Below are 24,885 nucleotides of genomic sequence, written 5' to 3'. Positions count from 1 at the left end.
TCAATCATCCAACTTAAGAAGTAGACTACTTCCAAAACTGATAAGCTAACTGTGCTTCTTTCTGATCCCATCCTCTGCCTCCACCCAACCCCCGCCAAGAAGGCTTTATTCTCAAAATTGTTATCATTATTTTATAAAATCAGTTTTACTATAAACTCTTAAAACAATATATAGATTATCATATTGTACTCATTATTCTGAAACTTTTTTTAAAATCTGAATATTTCATGGATGATTCTTTGGAGGTTGACAAGCGTTTGAAATAAAGCCTGTTGTGGGGACTTCCCTCGTGGCACAGTGGTTAAGACTCCGAGCTCCCAATGCAGGGGGCAAGGGTTCAATCCCTGGTCAGGGAACTAGATCCCACATGCATGCTGCAATTAAGGAGCCTGCCTGCCACAACTAAGGAGCCCACGAGCTGCAACTAAGACCCAGCACAACCAAATAAATTATTTTTTTTTAAAAAAAGCTGGTAGTGGATCTGAGCTTTTGCCACTTATTTGGTATGTGACCTTGGGGAAATTATTTTCCTGTCAAGCCTCAGTTTCCTACTTCAAAAGACTGTTGTGAGAATTAAAATGGAATATACGAAAAGTACAGTTCCTGGTATATAGCAGGCGCTCATAAATGGTAGCTATCCTAGATATGATTTATAAAGACTTGGCAAATCCTTTTACTTAATGGAAAAAAATCCATCTTGCTATCAAGTGCTTCCTTATATTAGGCCATTAAAAAACTCCTTAGTAACAAGTCTGTGAATGGTCAGTCTCCACAGCCACCACCAGAAGTAATTCTGATCATTTATCTGATCCTTTGACTTTTGCACACGTCTTCACACAGATGACTTATGTCACATCAACTCTGTTCACCAGGCAACAGTCTGAATCCATCAAGCTGTTTCTTCTAGGTAACTGAAAAGCTGACAAGGTCAACTCTGATGAGATCAGATTTCATGTCTGCATTCAGGGGTGAAGGATTACTATCTGCCTTCCTAAAACTGACTGAGGAAAGTATGAGGAGTATGGTCTCCTCATACTTTCCCCTGACTGTGTGTGCCCCCATCTCTACACATGGGAAGGCAGACAGAACACAGCAATGAAGAAAAATGCTAGTTCTGGAATCAGACTTGGGCTTGGGCCCTGGCTCTGCTACTTAACTATCTGATGCTGGACAAGTACTAAACCTCTCTGATACCAGATAGGAATGGATAAATTGGAGATAACAATAACACTTACCCTCTAAGATACTTAACAGTACTGACTGTGGCTCTGTGATAGTTATAAAGGAGATGACTGATTTAATATTCCTTGAACTTTCTTCTTTCTTAAAATGCTCTAGATGCCTGGATTAAAACGTGTGACTAAATCATGAAGTGAGAGAACTTCTCTTAAGTAGTTTTTAGCTATTAATATTCCTTTAACGCATAATGCTTTGGGTATTATTCAGGTATTAATAAGAGCTATTTTATTTTTTCAAGAAAGGAATAAGCACACCTAGCAGGGGGAAAAAAAATTGCTAAAAGACATCCCGAGGCCTGGTTCCTTAGCAGCAAGGTACAATGAGCAGGCCTAAGTAAAACAAAGACAAAGTTAAGAGGAACAAAACGGGAAGAGTGAAGACACTGAGGACTCAAGCAGACATGGAATGTCTCATAGAATGACTGACAGAATGGCAGTCAAACTGCCATTTCATATGCTACATCATACAGTAACCTTATTAATACATCATAGAGGAGCTGATACAAGGAAATGCTCCACAGAAAGGCTGAACAAAAATTATCAGAAGACAACTCGGATGACAGGGGTGGAGGGATGGGACAGAACCACACAGTTCTGCTACATTATTAACACAAGAGGAGAGAGTTCTAAGCAGTGGAACATCAAAGTCTGGAGTGGATGTTCTTGGTCTAAGAGTTCGTCCACTGGCTAAGAGCTATGATGTATTTCCATGTCAGCAGGCACTCAATATTATGGCCTCTACAGGAACGCCAAACAGTCTGGGGTTAAGTCTATCAAAGAAGAATATACTTTAGATATACCACTTTGGGTATCCAGCTCCTGCTGACCCCTGTACCAGGCCACCACCTTGTCCTATACCTTCGCTTCCTCCTCAATATCAACAGCAATGAATTCTTTCCCCTTTCCCCTTGCTGCCCACCCACCCATGGAATCTCAAGTGGATCCCAACAGTCTTTTCACCATATCAGTGCCACTGCTCTTCACACTGATTAGGTCTTTCTGCAGGATCAGCATTGCTTCTGCTTTAAGAAATAAAAGCTTTGGGGCTTCCTAGGTGGCGCAGTGGTTGAGAATCCACCTGCCAATGCAGTGGACATGGGTTCAATCCCTGCTCTAGGAAGATCCCACATGCCACGGAATAACTAAGCCCGTGAGGCACAACTATTGAGCCTGTGCTTTATAGCCCGTGAGCCACAACTATTGAGCCCATGTGCTGCAACTACTGAAGCCCATGCGCCTAGAGCCTGTGCTCCACAACAAGAGAAGCCACAGCAACGAGGAGCCCGTGCACCACAACGAAGAGTAGCCCCCACTCACCGCAACTAAAGAAAGCCCATGCACAGCAAAAAAGACCCAACACAGCCAATAAAATAAATAGATAAATAAATAAATAAATAAATAAATTTTTAAAAAGGAAAGAAATAAAAGCTTTGACTGTTCAAACACAAGAAGGGGGTTGCAGTGCCAGGCTGCATAAATCTGGAAACTTAGTAAGAACTGATGGTTGGGTAGAAAAAACCTGGAAAGCACCTTTGAAACAAAGGGTAAATATCATTTGTAAAGAACTTACATAAATTGATGAGAAAAATGCTAAGAACCCAACAGATACTTGGGCAAGTTCAGAGAACAATTTTTCAAAGGAGGAATACAAGTTGGCTTTTTTAAAAAAGAAAAAAATTCAACTCTACTAATCACATATACAATATAGTGAAATATCACTGATTATCAAATATACCATGCTTTAAAAAAAAAAGAAAAAGAAAAAGTACTATTCTTCAGTATTTGTAATGGTGTGGTGAAAGGAACACTCTCATATGTTACCGGTGAGAATTTAAATGAGTATAACCTTTTCAGAAAGCAATCTTAAAACTGTATACAGGGGCTTCCTAGGTGGCACAGTGGTTGAGAATCCGCCTGCCAATGCAGGGGACATGGGTTCAATCCCTGCTCCAGGAAGATCCCACATGCCATGGAGCAACTAAGCCCGTGCACCACAACTACTCAACCTGTGCTTTAGAGCCCGTGAGCCACAACTATTGAGCCCATGTGCTGCAACTAATGAAGCCCACGTGCCTAGAGCCCATGCTCCGCAACAAGAGAAGCCATGGCAATGAGGAGCCCGCACACCACAACAAAGAGTAGCCCCCACTCACTGCAACTAAAAAGAAAGCCCTCGCACAGCAAAAAAGACCCAACACAGCCAATAAAATAAATAATTAATTAATTTAAAAAAAAACTGTATACATATAATCCAGTAATTTCACTTTTTGTAGTCTGGTTTAAAGAAAAAAAAACAGAAATTCAGACAATTTATACCTTACAAGGCTTGTTGCTATTTTAGATGTATATCTTCAATAAAGGGGGAGCGGGTGGGGGGGAGAGTTAAAAATCCATACCTGATACTAGGGCAACACTTAAATAAGAACCTGTCCTTTTTCTCACCAACGAGAAATAATCTCTTCCATTTCTGTGAGTGCTTAGTGCCTCTATTTTATCACTTCAACTGATTCATACCATACTGAGTCATGCCCAAGTCTGTCTGTCTCACTGGGCTGTGAAGTCCCTGAATACAAATTTGAGATCCCATTCAGCTCTGCATCATATACCTTATCACCTTGCGAGCACTCCCAGCACCTAACACAATACTTCATTAACAGCAGGACATGAAAATTTTTAAGCTGAATCACTGTACAAAGCAAATTAATCAAAGACTTCAAAGATAGTATAGTTTTATACACACACAAGACATATAAACACACATAAATGACATGAACAAACACTAAATTTATAACTGACCTGATTCTACCATAATTTCGAATCAACTCAATTTCATGAAATTATAGGGATTAGACTAAAGCAGTCACAATCTACAGTCATGCCCCTTTATCCTTTCGTCTTCTCCCTGCCTGGAACACAGATGTAAGGTCTAGAGATATAACAGCCATCTTAAAACCGTAAGTCAAGAGGCTACAAGTCAAGGACTGTAGAGCCAAAAGAGAAAAGCTTAGGTTTTCATTACATCACTGAGCTACTACCTCACTCCACACATCTTGCTGCATGAGAAAAAGAAATCTTATCTGTTAAATTCATTTAATAATTAATCAGTTAATATGGTGTTCTCTATTATTAGGATTGATAGAATTTTCTGATAGATACTAATAGGGTTTTCCATTACTTGTTCTGACTTCTATAAATGATACATAACCATCCACTTGGTCATAGTGACTAAAGCATGGGTGGACACAAAGACAATCAGAGTCTTTCTCTAGATTGACTTGTGGTCTCAGGAGAAAGAACTCCTTCTTTCCACTAAAGGCTACAAGTCTATGGCTGCTGGCAGACACTTTGCTTGCCCCTTAAAAAAAAAAAAAAAGTCTATCTGTTGAATAGAGACAAATGGAGCCAAAAGATGGAGCAAGCTATCATCTCAGCTCCTAGATACAGCTCTGCCTAAAGCCTAGCCCAGGCTTCCCAATTATTATGCAAACTAACCTCTCTTTTTTTGCTTAACATTATTTTGAATTGTATTTCCAACACTGGCAGCCAAAAGACTCCTTCCTATATAAAGCCCTGGGCTGTGGACATGTACTGGTCCGCGGCCTGTTAGGAACTGGGCCTTACAGCAGGAGGTGAGCGGCAGGCAAGTGAACAAACCTTCATCTGCCGCTCCCTATCACTCGCGTTACCGCCATACTATGCTGGAGTAAACACACAAATAATTCTTTAACACATTCAAAAAAACTTTGCCCAATATTAACCCATATAACTCAAGTTACGTTTGTCATTCTCCAATTGCCTACTGTTTACTTTCTTTCTATTTATGTGATTTTTGCCTACTGCTGTTTTACATTAATGCCCTTCCTTCTAAATTCTAATCACATTTCTTCTGAAACACCACAGGAATTTATCTTTATGCCCGTTAGTAGTTTTGACCCTACATTACAGTTATTCATGTGTATGTCTTATCTATCCAACTGCATTGTCATCTCACTTTTATTTGGATTTGTGTATCTCCCCACAGGTCAGTCTGTCTCCATAATCCATGTTATTTCTACTAAACCTGTGATACTTCCCAGTTGTTAACACCTCAGTAGTTTGGTGTCAACAGTGATATACTTAATCCTCCTGGGTACCACAAAAGCCACATTAATACAAGTGAGAAGACTGAATGGTGTACGAATTACATTCAGGTAGGCAAATACAGATAAAGAAAACCGAAAAAGTCAACTCTATCTAATTTAAGAAATGCTTTACTTAGAGATGATCGGGTCTTCTGATTTTTGCTGAGTCACCCAAGTCAAGCCTATCCTAGGTCGCAGTTCTTTTCTCTGATAGCTCTCTAACAATCTCTATCAAGAATTCTTACCTCTACCCACCCACTTACCCACCATTATGTTTCCAGGAAATATCCATGGAGAGAAAATCCACTCCTGGCAGTTTCCACATCTCTGTATCTAGGCCCAAAGTGTACACAGTTAATGCCTTCAGCTTTCCTAAATCTCCTACCATCTATTTCTTACTAATTTATTCTTAGCACTTTGACTCTAATGCCTTTCCTTGCCTTTCATCTTTCCCTCAGCTGTAGCTGGCTGGTGGCTTATCCTTTGTGTATTGGGCTGGCCAAAATGTTCATTCAGGTTTTTCCATACGATGTTATGGAAAAAAACAAATGAACTTTTTGGCCAACCCAATATTAGTACACAGAAATATAAGACTTCAGAAAGACTACACAGGCAAGAAAAACATTTAATAATAACAGCAGCTACCATTTATTGAATATCTAAAACAATCTAGACACAGTGCTGGGTACATTATAAAGTCTCTCTGATTCTCATGACAATTCTAATGATGTTAGACTAATTTTACAAATGAGGCACCTGATTCTCAAAAAGTGAGATAATTTGTCAAACACTACCCAGCTGTCAAGTATTACAGCTGAAATTTAAGTTCAGATCTACCTGGTTCCAAAGCCCATGTTTCTCCCACTCTATCATATTACCAAAAAATAAAACGTTGGCTATTCTCCCAGCTTCCATCCTTGTCACCCAACAATCTATTCACACAGCAGCCAGAGTGATCCTTTGCTCAAATATTCATTTTTTGCTCAAATCCCTCCAGTGTTTCTTCCTTTAAAAGCTAAAGTCCTCACTAATGGTCTAAAAGCGCTATGATCTGTCCACCTGTGCCCTCCCCAATTACCTCTCTAGTCTCATTGTTAATCTCTCCCTTACTTACTCTACTCCAGCCACACTGGCTTCTTTGTCATTCCCCATACACACCAAGCCTGTTCACACCTCAGGGCCTTTGAACTTACTGTTCCCTCTGCCTGTAACATTCTCCTCTCCACTCAAAATTCTCTTGGCTTATTCACTCACTTCCTTTAGGTCTCTGTTCAAATGTCACCTTCTCAGTGGAAACTTCCACACCACCTATTTTAAACTGCCACCTCCTGACCTCAGTACTCCCTATTCCCCTCTTCCTCTGATTTCTTTTTTTCTCTAAAATACTTATCAACATGACATACTATATGTTTATTTGTTTACTGTAATATGAAGGTGAATCAAAAATATCCGTACTTTGATTATATTAAAAATTTTAATGCAGACATAGAGAACAGACTTGAGGATGGGGGGGAGGGCGGGCAAAGCTGGGACAAAGTGAGAGAGTAGCATTAACATATATACATTACCAAATGTAAAAGAGCTAGCTAGTGGGAAGCTGTTGCATAACACAGGGAGATCTGTGATGACCTAGAGGGGTGGGATAGGGAGGGTGGGAAGGAGGGGATATATGTATAAATACAGCTGATTCACTTTCTTGTACAGCAGAAACTGGCATAACAGTGTAAAGCAATTATACTCCAATAAAGAGCTGGGGGGGGGAGGGAACTTCTATAAATTCTTCAGCCAGAGTGCAGATAATTTTTGACTCACCCTCATAGTATCCCACTACTATGGCATGTAGTAGGCATGTAATAAGTATTTACTGAATGAGTAAATGAAGACTTTTATTTTTCCTAAGTTGTTTAAATAAAAATGGTCCCAAAGACATTTTCCAGAAACCAAATGCAAAGGCAACCTGCTTTTGTCCCAGTCTAGATTAATTTAGCAAATCATCTCCCCTCAAACAATGCTTTTAAAGAACACGCCCTCTAATTTTTCCATAGTTGTGAACAGACAGCCATGTCATTGAGCAACAAACTGAGCAGACTGAGTCAACTTAACCAGAGTGTAGTATTATAATCAAATAAAACTTACAGCAAAGTTAATCAGACACATATTTAATGACATGCATAATTGTTATTGTGCAGCATGGTAACTAGGCATAAATGGTAGACACTTTATGCAAATGACTCTAATTACTATTTCTTTTACACAGCCAAACCAAGCATGTCTAGGATCAGATTCAGGGAAAAACAGGAAGAAGGGGAAAGCTGGATACTTAGGCTCTGGGAGGGAAGTCCTCTCTCTTATTCCATCCCCTTAGGCACTGGGCTAATGGTCTCCCAGTCTTGGTTATGTGTAACTCTTTCAACTCTATTGTAAGAGAGGCTTCCTTTCACCAAAGATTAAAATATTAGGCTGAAGACGGTCCTCTGTCTTCAGTTATAAAGCTGAGAGGAACCAGAACAATCACTACTGTCCATGGCAAGGAAGACGGGGCAGGCAAGCTGGTGGAGAAACCAAATAAAGACAGCAAATTTACTGAAGACCTACTAGACACCAGGCACATTAGTAGGTGTTTCACATGATTAGTCTAACTATTAATACTTCACCCATCCCACCTAGAGCCCCACGCTCTGTCCCCAGGAAAGTAGAGGAGTAAGCAGAGAGTGGGACAGTTTCACTGAGGACTCCCTGCTTTCCATAAGGCCTAAAATGTCACCAGAAAGGGTAATTTAGGTAAGCTAACACTATTAGGAAGATTAAGAGGAAGCTGTCATTTAGTGTCTGTTTACCTTGCTTCCTATCTTATCTAACCCATAGGAGGATAAAGGGCCCCCAACTTTCCTATGGGTTTGTCCAAACCTATCCAGCTCAGGCTAAGCCCACCCTTCTCTGTGGACATCATCCCTATTCATTACAGCTCTCCTTTTTCCAACTGTACTTACTGTCACGGACACTCATTTGCGTACACAATCATTCACTTTGTGTCATCTTGTAATTAATTTCTTAGGTTAATGCTTATCTCTCCAATGAGATTACAAGCTCCTTAATGGCAGAAACCTTGTCTTAAACTTCTTTAGTAACCCACACAAGGTCGAGCACCATTAAAAAAAAAAAGTGTTCCATTAAGTACTGGGATAGGTAGGCAATAAGTGGTAGAAAGAAATCAATTTTCTGGTTCTAGGTAGATGAGCTGGTGTTGAAAAGAAGTTTGTAGTATTCTAGACAGGTTTTTATCATACTTCTGAACCAATTTTTTTTTTTTTTTTTTTTTTTGGCTGTGCTGTGCAGCATGCAGGATCCATGAGGGATCAGGGATCAAACCTGTGCCGCCTGCAGTGGAAGCAGAGTCTTAACCACTGAACCACTAGGGAAGTCCCTGAACTAATTTTTAAAACAAATTTCCTTATAAAAAGGAAAGTGTGACTGTCATTCAGGATACAATAGACATCTCTGAATGGAGGTCTGAGACATTTGGATCAGAGCTACAAGACATATAGCGCTAAGAATATAAGGGCTTTCAATTATATCAGAAAACACACTTATAACTATAATATTTGAAAGAGTCCTCAAGACTCAAAGTGTAAATCCAACTGAGCAGCATTACACAGCAACACTGACCCTTAGCCCAGTGGATTAAAGAGAACTTGAAAGGCTTTTCATGAATTGATGGATAGCAATGCAAGTCTCAGTCTACTTTGCCCACCTGATGGTGTTAGCCTCTCAACAACTTCAATGAGAACAACCTGATTCTGGTGGTGTAAGTCTGCATTAGGTTTGAGAAAACTCACAAACAAACCTGAATCAAGTATCTGGAGCTGTGGGTTGCCCCACCACACTCCTGTAAGGAAGAACAAGCTTAAAAGCAAGTATCACATAGCTGAAAGATGTCTGACAGAGATGAATACCAAAGCTTCCTGTTTAAGCATAAACGAACAGCGTTAAGTCTGGGAGATATCAGTAAGAGCTACACTTGGGGCTTCCTAGGTGGCACAGTGGTTAAGAACTCACCTGCCAATGCAGGGGACACGGGTTCAAGCCCTGCTCCAGGAAAATCCCACATGCCACGGAGCAACTAAGCCCGTGTGCCACAACTATTGAGCCTGTGCTTTAGAGCCTGTGAGTCACAACTATTAAGCCCATGTGTCGCAACTACTGAAGCCCACGCACCTAGAATCCGTTCTCTGCAACAAAAGAAGCCATGGCAATGAGGAGCCCGCGCACCACAACAAAAGAGTAGTCCCCGCTCACCGCAACTAGAGAAAGCCCACATGCAGGAATGAAGACCCAACACAGCCAGTAAATTGATTAAGTACTTAATTTTTTAAAAAAAGAGCTACTCTATACTACTCTTTTAACTTTTAATTCTGACTGGAAGGACTTCCCTAGTAGCTCAATGGTTAAGAATCCACCTGCCAATGCAGGGGACATGGGTTCAATCCCTGGTCTGGGAAGATCCCACATGCCTTGGAGCAGCTAAGTCCATGCACCACAACTACTGAGCCTGCACTCTACCTCTACTGAAGCCCATGTGCCCTAGAGCCCGCGTGCTGCAATGAGCCCATGAGCTGCAAGTACTGAAGCCTGGGCACCTAGAGCCTAGAGCCTGTGCTCTGCAACGAGAGAAGCCACTGCACTGAGAAGCCCACACACTGCAAGGAAGCATAGCCCTGGCTCTCCACAACTAGAGAAAGCCCACGAGTAGCAACAAAGACCCAACGCAGCAAAAAAACAAACAAAAGAAACAAACAAAAAAATCTGACTGCAAGGTCATCTATTCCTAGAGCTCAATGCGGATTCAGTTTCTCAAACTCATTTACTTCTGGACCTCAGTGCTGTCTGGGTTGTTGACTCAGTAACTAACACCAGTTGGGTAAACGTGTTTGGTTAGATAGACAAAATAGCCTCTCCCTTCTCTGGTCACCAAATGCCAAGCTCTAGAATTCTTTCAGTCGCTGGAACTCTCCACTAAAAATCAAACTAAAGAGCTATATCAAAGTAAAACTGGATCTAAAATCCTAGTCCTAAAGGAGTTGACCAGATTTAGGTCTTCAACTTTCATTGCATTTAAAAGACTACAATGCTATTCATAAAAACCCTTAAAAATGATGACAAAAATCTTCGACCTAGTAATTCCACTACTGGGAATAATAACAGCAGCTGAAAGTTCTTAAGTACTTACTATGTGCTAGGCACTGTGCTGAACACCTTACTTAAAATATCTCATTTAACCTCACAGAAACCAAATAAGGTCATTTCTATTGTTTGACAGATGCATGAGAAAAGCTTGGAAACTAGCACAGGGTCACAGACTAGTAAGTGACAGAGGTGGGACTCAATCTCAGACTGGACTCCAGAGCCCATCTCTTTCTACTACCAGTCAAACTAAAAATATATCCTTAGAAAATAACCCCAAAATACAGCTATAATTTTAGGCATAAAAAGCTCAGTGTCATGTAAGTATAAAATGGCAACTTGAAGCATTCTAAACACACAATTAAATAAATGGAGGCAATCTGAATTACAGAATATTATATAGACATTAACAATATTTTTACTCATAACTTTTAGTGACATGGGGAAATTTTTATGCTATTAGTAGAAAAAACAAAACAATTTTACATACAGTCAGATCTCGACTATATAAAAAATATATCTGCACACAGAAAGAACTAAACTTACTGCTAAATAAAAAAAGGCAAACTGCGAAATCACACACGTGGTGTGGTCCCATTTATGTAAATAGTGCCTGACTCATTTCAAGTGCTCAATAAATGTAAGCCATTATTATTATTCATACTACAATGAACAGGTACTACTTTATAATTAGAAAAATCAAACTTATTTTAAGTTTAGATACTTCCTTATTTAATTAATAAGAAGTGTATAACTAGAAAAATTAAATAACATGTACCTTTCTTTCCTGGAAATCTTATAAAATACCTCACAATTATTCAATTTCAGATTAAATATCTCTAAGTTATGGGAACCAAATAGCACTGAGGAAAATGTTGCAACACTTCTTATCATCTAACGTATAGTTACATTCTACATGTTAGACCACAGAGAGTTGTGCAGATTCTATTATATTTAGAGTTTAAAGCTACAGACAGAAAGGTAAGATCAGGGGTGGTATTTCAAGGGCTGCGATGAACAAGCAGATTCTCTTGGCCAGTATCTCACAGTGCGCCAAAACCAAGACCTTTAGTGCACTCTTCGAGAGATAACCAACAGCCCAGGGTGATACACCAGAGATATGTAGGGCATGAATGGAAATTAAGGATATTTTTCAGCTGTTAACTGACTTTAGGCAGAATTTACACACACACACATATACACACACACACATATACACACACACCCATAAGGGACTTATTTTAAATGAAAAACAGGTAACTCTAGAACTTAGTTCCTCAAGTTCCATAGGAGTTTCAGTATTTGAATACATAAGTTGAAATGCAAGGTCCATGGGGTCACACTGATCTTTGGCCTGCCTATGGCAAAGAATAAGTTTGAAACATTAAAAGATGAAAGTTTTTCCCTTCCCCTTGTTCTGAGGTATGTGCAACAAAATAGTGTGCCTGCCAAAGTAATAAAGAACGTGAAAAGCACTAGAGGATTAGCTAGATTAAAAAAAAAACTTTAACACTGAAGAAGAGTTGTCTGTTGCACTTTGTTGTATAAGATTACAAAACCACCACGCAGTCGAAGAAAGGAATCTGGCTGTACCTGTATCTTGCCCCATCAGCCCACTGCAGTACATGGCATGTCGTTCGATCTTTGCAGGTGGGAAGCCTTGGTCACATAGTGGGCAGGATACCTGGGTACCAGATGAGAAGGTAGTAGTAGGTATCTCCTTCCCAGCATCTTCCCTGTTATCAACTTGAAGAACCTGAAGAACATGACAAATGGCAACTGTATTAGCTTTACTTTATAAAGTATCTTTTCCCAAAAAGAACTACAAGAGACTCCATCCCATATTTCACTTACTTTCAAAGAAGCAATACCAATCAGTTTGCCAAATTCAGGACAGCAGATTGGGAGATACACTAATATAGTTGATATCTACTTATTATATTGAATAGTGCTCATTCAGTGCCTGCCTACTATGTGCTAAGCACTCTGCATGTAATACTCATTTAAACCTCATGGTAAACTTACAACACACTCTTTTTACATTTGAGAAAAGTGTAAAGTGAGTAAAGCAACTTGCCCAAAGTTACAGAATAAGTAAGTGGCAGAGCTGAAATTCAAACCAAGGACTATTTGGCTCCCAAACCTGATAGCATTCCTCTCTATCACACCACAAGGCGCTGTCCTCTTGTAGGGTCAGTATGCTGTGTCTGCTGTGTTTCAGTTTGCATTATCAACAGCATCTTGACACTTTTTCAATCTCACAAAAGAACTGTGAAGGCAGTCAAAAGGTAGAAACTCCTAACCATAAGATAAATAAGTACTAGGGGTATAATGTACAATGTGATAATATAATTAACACTGCTGTATGTTATATACTAGGAAGTTGTTAACAGAGTAAATCCTAAGAGTTCTCACAAGGAAAAAAATTTGTTTTTCTATTTCCTTAATTTTGAATCTATATGAGATTACAGATGTTCACGAAAATTGTGATAATCATTTAACTATACATGTACGTCAAATCATTGTGCTGTACCCCTTCCAGCAGTCCCCAACCTTTTTGGCACCAGGGACGGGTTTCATGGAAGAAAGTTTTTCCACGGACCAGACCTGGGGTGGGGTGGGGGCGTGCAGGGTTCAGGTGGTAATGTGAGCGATGGGGAGCAAGGGGGAGCGTCAGATGAAGCTTTAGTTGCTCACCTGCCACTCACCTCCTGACTTAAATTGACACAGTGCTGTATGTAAATTATATCTCAATAAAATTGAAAGAAAAAAATTAATTACACACACACACACACACACACACACAGAACTGTGATCATTGTAAGTGACTTTAGACATTAGGAGTTAGGGGGAAAAAAAAAGAGCTCTAAGCAAAAACAACACAATTAAAATTTAAGAACCTAAGATCTCAGCTTACACCTGTAAGACAAAACACCTCTTGTATTTTATTTGTAACTTTTGGGTTGAAAGAAGAAATAAAACTAAGACCCAAATATTTAAGAAGGCCTGAAGAAAATCATTAAGACAATTCTGACAAAGGCATTTTTACTCCCTTCTCAGTGTTTTGCAGTCATCATTTTTCCTACAGTTCCCAGTGTCTCTCAGAGGCAGTTTTATTTTACCTTTACAGGTCAGGGCCGAGAACTCTGCAGTGATTAACTCAATAGTATGCATAAGCACTGCAGCACTACTGCCTAACACTTGCTTCAAAGGACACCATGTCCTATCCAATCAATGTGAAACTGTCCTGCATAGCCACTGCTTCCATTTAAGAGCAAGGAGCACTTGGGCTGTCATTATGCCTTTCTATGGGGAAATAAATAAACCCGCTTCTGATGCATGAACAAAATAGGACCCAAAGTGAAGTGAGTAGATAATCTAAGCTCTGAGCCAATGAGGTGGGTTTTTTTTTTTTTCTTTTAGTCTCTAAGTTTAGGCCATCCCTAAAATTTACCACCTGTGAATGTAATCCAGCAGAGAAGGAAACAGGCCATCTAAATAAATACCAAGTAAAACAATTTCTACAACTGCCAGAAAATGTTGTTTTCAACACAGACCTGTCTTTTACTTTAAAAGAAAGGGAAAAAAAGAAAGATGAGAAAGGAACTTAGGGTAGTTGAGTTCCTATAATATGCCAGGCTTAGCCAAGCATTTTCCATATCCATCCCTCAGCACAATCCAATTGGCAAGAGGTATCACTAGCTCCAGTATTATAGAAAAGGAAATTGAGGCTTGGAAAGGCAAAGTAACCTGCTGATCACAAAGTGAGTTACTGGACAATGCAGACTCAAACCCAGGCCTATTTTGCATCAAAATTCTCAGTATTCTAGATGTGGAGGAAAGGGAACCCTCTTGCACTGTTGGTGGGAATGTAAATTGATACAGCCACTATGGAGAACAGTATGGAGGTTCCTTAAAAAATTAAAAATAGAATTACCATATGACCCAGCAATCCTACTGCTGGGCATATACCCTGAGAAAACCATAATCCAAAAAGACACATGCACCCCAATATTTACTGCAGCACTATTTACAACAGCCAGGTCATGGAAGCAACCTAAATGTCTATCAACAGATGAATGGATAAAGAAGATGTGGTACACATGGTCATTTGTAGAGACGTGGATGAACGTAGAGAATGTCATACAGAGTAAAATAAGTCAGAAAAAGAAAAACAAATATTCTATATTAACACATATATGTGGAATCTAGAAAAATGGTACAGATGAACCTGTATGCAAAGCAGAAATAGAGACACAGACGTAGAGAACAAATGTATGGATACCAAGGAGTAAAGGGGGGGTGGGATGAATGGGGAGATTGGGACTGACATATATACACTAATATGTATAAAACAGATAACTAATGAGAACCTGCTGTATAGCACAGGGAACTCTACTCAGTGCTGTGTGGTGACCTAAATGAGAAAGAAATCCAAAAAAGAGAGGATATATGTAAACATATGGCTGATTCACTTCGCTGCACAGCAGAAACTAACACGACACTGTAAAGCAACTATAACCCAATTTAAAAAAAAATACTCTCAGTATTTCACCATGGTATGGCAGAAACAAAAAGTATCCCCCCACACTTTGTTTCTGGAAGCTGACTCTGCTTGGGAGACTCTCTGGTTCTATTACTCTTCTGTAGGATGTGGGGCAAGTCAAGTGGGTCTGGAAGTTCTAAGTGTATTTTTTTTTTTTCCTACAAATGCTCATAGCAGCTTTATTCATAATAGCTCAAAATTATTATGTTTTTCCATGGGTAAATTATTAAACAAATGTGGTATATCCATAGTACATAATTTCACTCAGCATTCAAAAGGAAGGGAACATTGATATGAGACACACCCTTAATGAATCCCCAGAGAATTACGCTAAGTGAAAAAACATTCCAAATGGTTCTAAGTGTATTTTTATTCCAAGCTTAGTCACTGAGATTCTCACAAACCCAGGTTCCTCTGTTCATAAATTTTATAAGGAGAAGTTGTCTTGTGAATACAAAGCCATCTGAGCAGAGGGGAAAAAAATCAATATACCCTATAATTTGCAAGTAGTCTTGAGTTTCTGAAAGTTAGCGGCAGTTAAGCAGTTACTCGGCAATCTAAAGTTCACTAAGCACAGAAATGTTAAGTGACATGAATGTCACTGGTGCTCACACCCAGCACTACACTCCTCTGTATTCATCTCCAGCTCTATAACATGCAGAGAAGGCACCTTCAACTATTAATGTAGTATTCAAGAGGGAGAAGTCGATCTATTAGTGTTTTATTGTGAATACAAGAACACTTCCAATCATATTCATAGGCAACCCAGAAGGTTCTGAACATTTTTATATTACACTAAGTTTTTTCCCAGCACCATTAAAAAGGTCTATTTAAATATTAACTACAATGGAGAAGCCTCAAGAGGAAAAATTACAAGCAAAGAAGCTTTTATGAGGACTATGCAGTTAGGCACTGGGTCTCTGCAGAGCTGCTTCTACTTTTAAAATACTATACATGTATTTCTCAAAAGGGGTACTTGGACACCAAATCATGATCTCTTAAAGGCTGGCCTTTACCTTCTGGCCTGAAAAGAAACCTCATCTCAAGAAATGGACCCAATGAAAATGAGAATATGTCCTATAGTCACCAACTCCCCCACGCATTCCCCATCAGGTTGATGTGTAGCTTAGAAAACTGTTTCGATCATTCCCCTCTTACCACAGACAAAGTTCACTTAAAAACCAATTGACTAGACTCACTACAATTGTGCAGGTCCACTTATACACAATGTTTTTCAATAGTAAATACTACAGTACTAAATGATCTACAGTCAGCTGAATTCACAGATATGGAACCACAGATAGGGAGAAAACATAGTTACCAAGGGCCAGCTATAAATTATACATGGATTTTCAACTGCAGGAAGAGCTGGCACCCCTAATCCCCCTTGTTGTTCAGGGGTCAACTGTATTTGTGTCTGAATAAAGTCTATTAACTATTCTGAGTACGGACTATTTAAGACCCCAACTAAGGGAAACTCTCAGGCACGATATTCCAAAAACATTATTTCCAAGGAATCTGACCACTGCATGAAATCAAAAGTGACTACAGTTTCAGCAAGGTTATTCCAAATACCTCAAATAGTTAAGCAATTCTCTGTCATTAGTAAGCTAATATCATTGAACAGCCACAATATATTACAAAGCAGTTCCACATGCATATTTCTACCTGTGCCAAATCCCTGCTATGTTTTATATTCTTTATCTAATTTAATCTTTAAAGCAACCCAATAAAATAGGCTATTTTTGTCTCCATTTTGTAAATGAAGTACTGAAATTCAGAAAAGCATTCCTCTCCTATGCTCCCCTAACGCCCTAGGCATCTAACATTACATTTGTCATACTACATTATAATTATCTGTTTATGTGTCCCTTATAATTATCTGTTTATGTGTCCCTTTGAGGGCAGGGATTCTTTTTTTCTTATTTACCTTGTATCTCAAGACTCTAAAACAATGACTGGCACACAGTACACAAACAATAACATCTTCCAAATAAATGAATAAAACAATTAATTAATTTGCCCAAGGTGGTGGGACTGGGATTCAAAGCCATGTCTTTTAATTCCAATGCTCAAACTCCTTGCACTACACCATACCCACCTTCTAATAAACAAGAGATTTTAGGGCAAATGACTCTATACACAGATTCCAAGGGCAAGAGTCCACACCCATTATGATACTATCACTGTGCACATAAAATGCCCAGATTCTATCTTTCTAATAAGTAACTTGTAACTGGTGATTGTGCAATGACTTAAAAACTACAGTATCTCTAACTTCTTTTAATGGAAACTTCTAAGACTGTTTAGAACATCCACAGATATCAGCAAACAGCAACATCAAAAAGAGGGCATTCAATGTGGAAAAGACCATACAATTCCATCCATTTCATGTGTCATGCTGCAAACATATAAAACTTCTAAACAGGGTTCATGCTTTTCACACCAAATAAAGAACAGTCTCCTTTGCAGTCACGGATAGGTAACCCAGCCCTGATTAACTAAGGGCTTGCAGAGCTTCTTCTGCATGTTAGGATAACTATGTTAATAACACTCTGTTCCCCCATCCTCATTTAGAAGGTTCTGGTCCCTCCCTAGGAAAAGAACCTGAGGCCATTTTGACACTATCTAGCAGGATCTGTCCTCAGTAGCTCTGATGCAGGCAGCATCCTCATCTTTCCTAACACCACTGGCATCAGGGAATCTTGGTCTGTCAGCTGTGACAGATCAGGTGCCAGGGAACCGAACAGTGTACATGACACATGAAAGCAGAATTTCTACCCAGTTACCTGCAGTGCAGAAACTAGGAAGGGGATCTAACTTCTACTATAAAAACTGTTTTCAAAAACACCTAGAGTATAAAAAGGAATAAGAGAATGAAGTTTTAAATTGCTCAGGATAAAATAACATACATATATATAACAAAAAAAATTTATTTTCACAGAAAAACTAGTTTAATTCTCAGACTGCTTTTCACAACAACAGATTTAAAGATTTTGAATTCTTTATTCTTGGTATCTTGGTATTTAAATTGTTTTGTCAGACTCAATATGAAAAACATACACTGAATCTTAATCAGAAGTATGAACTTGTATCAATCACCTTTATGGTTTAATGTCAGACACATGAAGGTAATAGCGCAAATAGAGATTTGCCTATTTTATCATGCCCCTATGCTGATTTGGCATTTCTGATCATGTCTCAAAATTAAGGCTGAAAGTTAGGTCATAATATAAACGTAGTGACTTTTTCCAAGACTGTTCATCTCTGTTACTTATTAGTATATAATGGAAAACACTCCAGGACTTTGGAGACAAATCTGTGTTCAAATTCTGGTTCTACCATTATTAGCAGTTTGAATTTGAACAAATTACTCAAATATTCTAAACCTCCATTTCTCCCTCTATACTAGAAATAACAAAGTACATTAAAATACTGAAGAAATGGTAACTACTGTTATACGAGGATGAGTCAAAAATTATCCGCACTACAGTTATATTAATACCTGCTGGCCGCACAGCCAGAGTGCAGATAATTTTTGACCCGCCCTCATATTTAGAAACAGTGCTAAATTCATTTTTAAGAATCTGAGATAAAAGCCTAACCCTCTGTTACCGAAATCTTTTCATCCAAGGTCAATACTGCATCAGAGAGAGGACTACCAGTAGAAAGAAAACACTGAGAAAAATTATAAGTAATATTCACCTCCTTATCTGTCATTATTCTTACTTCATCCAGGGTCTCTCTGCTACCTGGAAAGCCTTCTTTTTCAAGGTCAAAAGTTTCAGGGGAACTTAGCTGTGTCTCTGCAATTTAAAAAATTAAAACTTCATTAATTTTCATTTTGTATTTTCATAGTTAAAAAAACAAACACCTGTTTCCTTATGTTTGGGGTATGATAATACTGCAGCGGCAATACAGATCAAGTCTGTTTCTTCTTAAAGCTTTACTGAGGCATAATTTGCATACAACAGAATTCACCAATTTTCAGTATACAGTATGATGAGTTTTGACAAATGTATACGATGTATACATGGTATCATTTATACCACATCACCACCACCACATCAAGATATAAAATATTTCTAGCACCCCCAAAAGTTCTCATGCACCCCTTTGCAATCAATGCTCCTCCCACTTGGCTCTTTGCAATGACCAATCTACTTTATGTTCCTAGAGTTTTGCCTTTTCTAGAATATCACATCAATGAAATAACAGTGTATCATCTTTTGTCTCTGACTAATTTAGCATAATGTGTTTGAGAAGCATCCATGTTGTTACATATACCAGTAATTCATTCCTTTTTACTGCTGAGTAATATTCCGCTATATAGATAAATCACAATTTGTTTATCCATTCAACAGTTAATCCGTTTGGCTTCTTTCCAGCATAGTTCTGCTTTTAAAGTATATCTATTTTGACAGAAAAAACACTGCCAATGCTAATTCTGAGGTTAGAGGGATGATTAGAGAAGACAAAAATTGGAAGCAGAAATAAAAATATTCTCAACAAAGATATGCCTCTCCTTAATTATTCTTTTAGCAGCATTTGTTCATTCAACATTAATGCAACAAATATTTATGGAAGAAGTTCCAGGCTCTGTACAGGCCACTAGCAATATGGAGATGTAAGATGGGGTCCCTCACGGTCTAGTTTAGGGGTCAGCAAACTATAGCTCATGGGCCAAATAGGGCCAGTTGCCTGCTTTTGAAAATAAAGTTTTATTGGAACACAGCCACACTCCTTCTTTATATTGTCTATGGTTGCTCTTTAATTAAAACAGCAGAGTTGAGTAGTTTCAACAGACTGGCGCACAATCCTAAAATATTTATTATTTAGTCTTTTATGTAAAAAGTTTGCCAACTTCTGGTCTAGACACCTATCACTTGGTATAACAAAAGAACAGTAACAATATTTCCAAAAAGGACAGTAAATCTAGAAAAGAAATTTATCTGAGAACAAAATCCAGTAAGTTCTCTGTTACCTACACTATACACACTATATACATCTAACAGGTATTACATTTATGTGCTTCACAAATACAATGAGCGGCCAATGTTGGGCAAATAGTATACCAGAAAGGTACTGACATATCTTCTCAATCATCAAAGAATGATTATACACTTTTCTAGTGTTAACTGTATTTTAATACATAATAATTTTTTGAAAACTGGATACACACAAAGATTTTACCACCTCGTTGGAAAAAGACTTATAGTGTATAAACTTCAGCATCTTCTTTGTCAAGGGTCCCTAAGAAATACAACCCAAAAGAAAATACGTAGTCTGTTAGAAAATAAGAGTTGCTCACTGCTTGCACACTGTAACAATAAAAAGTCTTTAATTAAGCTTTCTCTGAATGGCTGAAATGTTCAACTATAGAGACAAATTAAGAGGACACTAGCTTCATAGAAATAATGTAAGCATCATGCACATTGTGGTCATAAGGCTGCAATCCTGCCTCTTCACCAGGATGCTGTTATAATTTTAAATATCAGACCCCTGGAACTGCTGGAAATACGAGACAAAACAAAATAGGTAAGGTAGCCTACTATACTCAATCTGTGTTTCACCCACTTAGGACAAATTTTTATATATAGCTTCTAAATTATATATTTTATTTTTTTTTATTGAAGTATAGTTGATTTACAATGTGTTAATTTCTGCTATACAGCAAAGTGATTCAGTTACACATACGCAGGTGAGTCAGAAACTATCCACACTCTGATTATATTAAAACTTCTATAAATTCTACACCCAGAGTACAGATAATTTTTGACACCCTCATGTATATATACATTCTTTTTTATATTCTTTTCCATTATGGTTTTTCACAGGATACTGAATATAGTTCCATGTGCTATGCAGTAGGAATCTGTTGTTTATCCATTCTATATATAATAGTTTGCATCTACTAACCCAAACCTCCTGTTCCATCCCTCCCCCACTCCCTCCCCCTTGGCAACCCCCTGTTCTCTATGTTTGTAAGTGTGTTTCTGTTTTGTCGGTAGGTTCATTTATGTCATATTTTAGATTCCACATATAAGTGATATCATACAGTATTTATCTTTCTCTTTCTCACTTACTTCACTTAGTATGATAATCTCTAGTTCCTTCCATGTTGCTGCAAGTGGTATTATTTCCTTCTTTTTCATGGCTGAGTAGTATTCCACTGTATATAGGTACCACGTCTTCTTTCTCCATCCATCTGTTGATGGACATTTAGGTTGCTTCCATGTCTTGGCTACTGTGAATAGCGCTGCTATGAACACATGGGTGCATCCATCTTTTTGAATTATAGTTTGGTCTGGATATACAGCCAGAAGCGGGATTGCTGGATCATATGGTAACTCTAATTTTTAGTTTTTTGAGGAAACTCCATACTATTTTCCATCGCAGCTGCACCAACTGACACTCCCTCCCTTTTCTCTACACCCTCTCCAGCATTTATTTGTAGACTTTTTAATGATGGCTATTCTGACCAGAGTGAGGTGGTACCTCATCATAGTTTTGATTTGCATTTCTCTGAAAATTAGCAATGTTGAGCTTCATGTGCCTACTGGCCATCTGTATTTCTTTCTTCTTTGGAGAAATGTTTATTTAGGTCTTCTGCTCATTTTTCAACTGGGTTGTTTTTTTGTTGTTGAGTTGTATAAGCTGTTTGTATATTTTGGAAATTAAGTCTTTGTCAGTTGTATCATTTGCAAATATTTTTTCCCATTCTGTTGGTTGTCTTCTCATTTTGTTTATTGGTTTCCTTTGCTGTGCAAGAGCTTCTAAGTTTGATTAGGTCCCATTTGTTTATTTTTGTTTTTATTTCTATTGTCTTGGGAGACTGACCTAAAAAAATACTGGTACAATTTATGTCAGAGAACATTTTGCCTATGATCCCTTCTAGGAGTTTTATGGTGTCATGTCTTATGTTTAAGTCTTTAAGCCACTAAATTAAAGAGACTCTGGCTTCATGGAGTAGTTATACTTTCTTAGCAAAAGGAACAGTGATGTTAAGGAAACCTTTTGCGATCTCATTTAGAAGTGGTCTATATCAGCAAACAGTTGGACTTAAGTAACAGGCTAATAGCAGCAAGTCATGATCACAAAAGTTACCTAACCTCAGTGATGAAGGGCTTGATTCTTTCTCTTTCATTAACTTTTCTCTCATTAGGAATTTTGATATTATTGTATTTGCAAGTTCCTCCTACAAGATCTCAGGGTGATGTCACATGCCATCATTCTAAACTTACTGAGTGACTTCCCAGCATGATGGCATAAGCCAGCAGTCCCAGATGGAGAGGGAGTAATGCTATCTTTTCACAAAAATAATACAACATTCCTGAGAGCTCCTGCCAAAATCACAGCATTTGGAAGCGGGGTCAGTTAGTGGGTATCATTAGGCAGCAATCCAAATAAATTAAAAAATGAATTAAGAAACCACTTTCAATAAAAACAACATAGTTGGACTTCCCTAGTGGCACAGTGGTTAAGAATCCATCTGCCAATGCAGGGGACATGGGTTCGAGCCCTGGGCCGGAAAGATCCCACGTGCTGCGGAGCAACTAAGCCCATGCACCACAACTACTGAGCCAATGTGCCACAGCTACTGAAGCCCGTGCACCTAGAGCCTATGCTCCGCAATGAGAAGCCCAAACACCACAACAAAGAGTAGCCCCTGCTTGCCGCAACTAGAGAAAGCCCACAAGCAGCAGCAAAGATTCAACACAGCCATAAATAAATAAATACATAAATACATAAATAAATAAATAAATATTTTTTAAAATAGTTAAACTTCAAAAATAAGTAAAGAAAGACCTTTACAGTATGCTGCCAATTGTTTAAAAATAGTTACAAGACTTTCCTAGACTAATGTGTAAACTAATTATGAGTCTCTGTGGGAAAGAAAACTTGAAAGAAACCAAAATAAGAAAACTACAAGTCTCCCTGACCCCGACAGGTTATATGTAACCTAAGGGAAAACTAAATATGACTTATGGTAACATTTGTCCAACACTTGCCGCCCAAGTAGTTTAAACATTGAGAGGAAGTTTCCCAATCTCACATGAATGAGGTTATTGATTATATATTAGGCCCCACATTTAAGAAAAGCCAAAAATATATGTATAAGCTAAAACAAATTCCTTAGAAAGTAGTGGTTCATATCACAAAATAATTCTTCATATTATACAATGATTCAACTCAAGAGTTCTCTTAGATAATGAATATCTTAGTTCATTTTAAATTATTTTGTATATCAAAACCTATTCACATTCAGCTTTCAATGAACATCTCTCATACTTTAAACAAAGTATTGACATGTGTCTACTCATCACTACTGTTAACAAAAAGCAAAGTATGATACCTAACCAGGTTAAGTATCTGTTCTGAGATTAAAAATAAGTCAATGACAGAACTGCGCACAAAATTTAATTTCTGGACTCCCTATGCAACACACCCTATGAATGGCAATATAAAACTAACTAGTAAAAGCCTCAGGGAATAAACTGCTTAAAGACAGACAGATGGAGGACAACGCACTCTGAGAACCCATAAACCAAAACATAAGTCCTCTTGCCTCTGAATGTAGGGTTAAAAATGCTATCCTTAATGTTTTGCTGCCATCTCTGATGAGGCTAGAAGCAAACAAGCAGACAAAAGAGCCATGCTACTTTCAAACTAAAATATCTCTAAGAAGAGAAAAGGTGAGAAGCAGAGCCAACGTCCATCAAAAAAGTGTGTAAGTATACATGTATGTGTGTGTGTGGACACACACATCAATCACACATAAATCTCCTGAGAGTGGGTTGGAAGTCAGAAAAATTAATAGGCACAAAAAGGTATATAGCTACGGATCAGAAACTAGTAAAATCACAGTGGGGTACTTACCAGGACACACAGTGATTTCCTCTGCAGAACTCTCTGGCATAAGGACTGAGCCTCTCTTACTGGTCAAAGCAGCAACGCTGAAAAAACAACCAAACCCCAAGTGAATTCCCAGTAAAATAAATCAGAACATAGGGCCAAAAGCAATGGTTAGTCATTCACAATGCCACAGATAATCTGATACCTGCTGTCCAATACCACAAAAGCACAACAGGGAAGCAAGGAATCAGTAGTGAAAACTCCAAGCCAAAAATAGGGAAAATAAATATCCTTGCAACTTTGGTTCCAGTGAAAACACTGAATGAAAAGAACAGTTTTCTGGAGGCTTCACAAAGGAAGATTGAAGGGTAAGGACTATCTATGCACACCACAGAAGACAAAAAAAATCCACTCCAACATAAGGATGTCAAAAGTGTTTTACAGCCTCCATCTCAGCATTCTGAAAGCTATAAATTTGTAAACTCAGAAGATATGAAGATTCTCCTGACAACACAACAGCTTTTCCCTCACCTTGCAGTTAAATTTCCTCTTTATCTCAAAATATGACTCTCCAAGCAACAAAAATAAGATACAATTCCAAACTGCCCTACAGCAAAAATCTGCCCAACCAAGTTGAATATCTCTTATGAAAAAAATGTAATTATGAATGGCTCCCCTCATCCAACCTTCTGGTTTACCCTGCCTGTTCGTGGAGTGCAATCTCTCCCTGACACAGGAACACATGGCTGAGAGATCTAAGCATCTGAGCTAGCCCCCTCATGCTTCACAGAGCTTTACGATTAGTTTGATCAAGTATGCAAGAGAACGCGTAAGAACACAAATCCTCACATCAACCAAGAACCACAGTGAAGAGAGAATAACCACCACTGACTCATGATAAATAACTAAATCCTGATAGGAAACCACAAGTGATTTCTCCCTC

At 38.4% G+C, this 24,885-nt stretch overlaps 1 protein-coding gene across 5 annotated transcripts in view; it reads right to left on the bottom strand.

Annotated features, from left to right (window-relative positions):
• The window catches only part of UIMC1 (ubiquitin interaction motif containing 1), a 140,374-nt gene that overhangs the window by 29,831 nt on the left and 85,658 nt on the right, over positions 1-24,885 (bottom strand). For all 5 annotated transcript variants that reach the window (XM_057728363.1, XM_057728354.1, XM_057728388.1 and 2 more), the window contains 3 exons: positions 23,967-24,043; positions 18,792-18,892; positions 12,134-12,296 (listed from right to left, as the gene is read on the bottom strand). In XM_057728363.1, coding sequence (XP_057584346.1) covers positions 12,134-12,296; positions 18,792-18,892; positions 23,967-24,043 — 341 coding nt within the window. The remainder of the gene's footprint in view (positions 1-12,133; positions 12,297-18,791; positions 18,893-23,966; positions 24,044-24,885) is intronic.

Source organism: Hippopotamus amphibius, chromosome 1 (assembly GCF_030028045.1).
Source record: "Hippopotamus amphibius kiboko isolate mHipAmp2 chromosome 1, mHipAmp2.hap2, whole genome shotgun sequence".
Classification (NCBI taxonomy): Eukaryota; Metazoa; Chordata; class Mammalia; order Artiodactyla; family Hippopotamidae; genus Hippopotamus; species Hippopotamus amphibius.
This window is presented reverse-complemented; position numbering and strand designations above follow the sequence as displayed.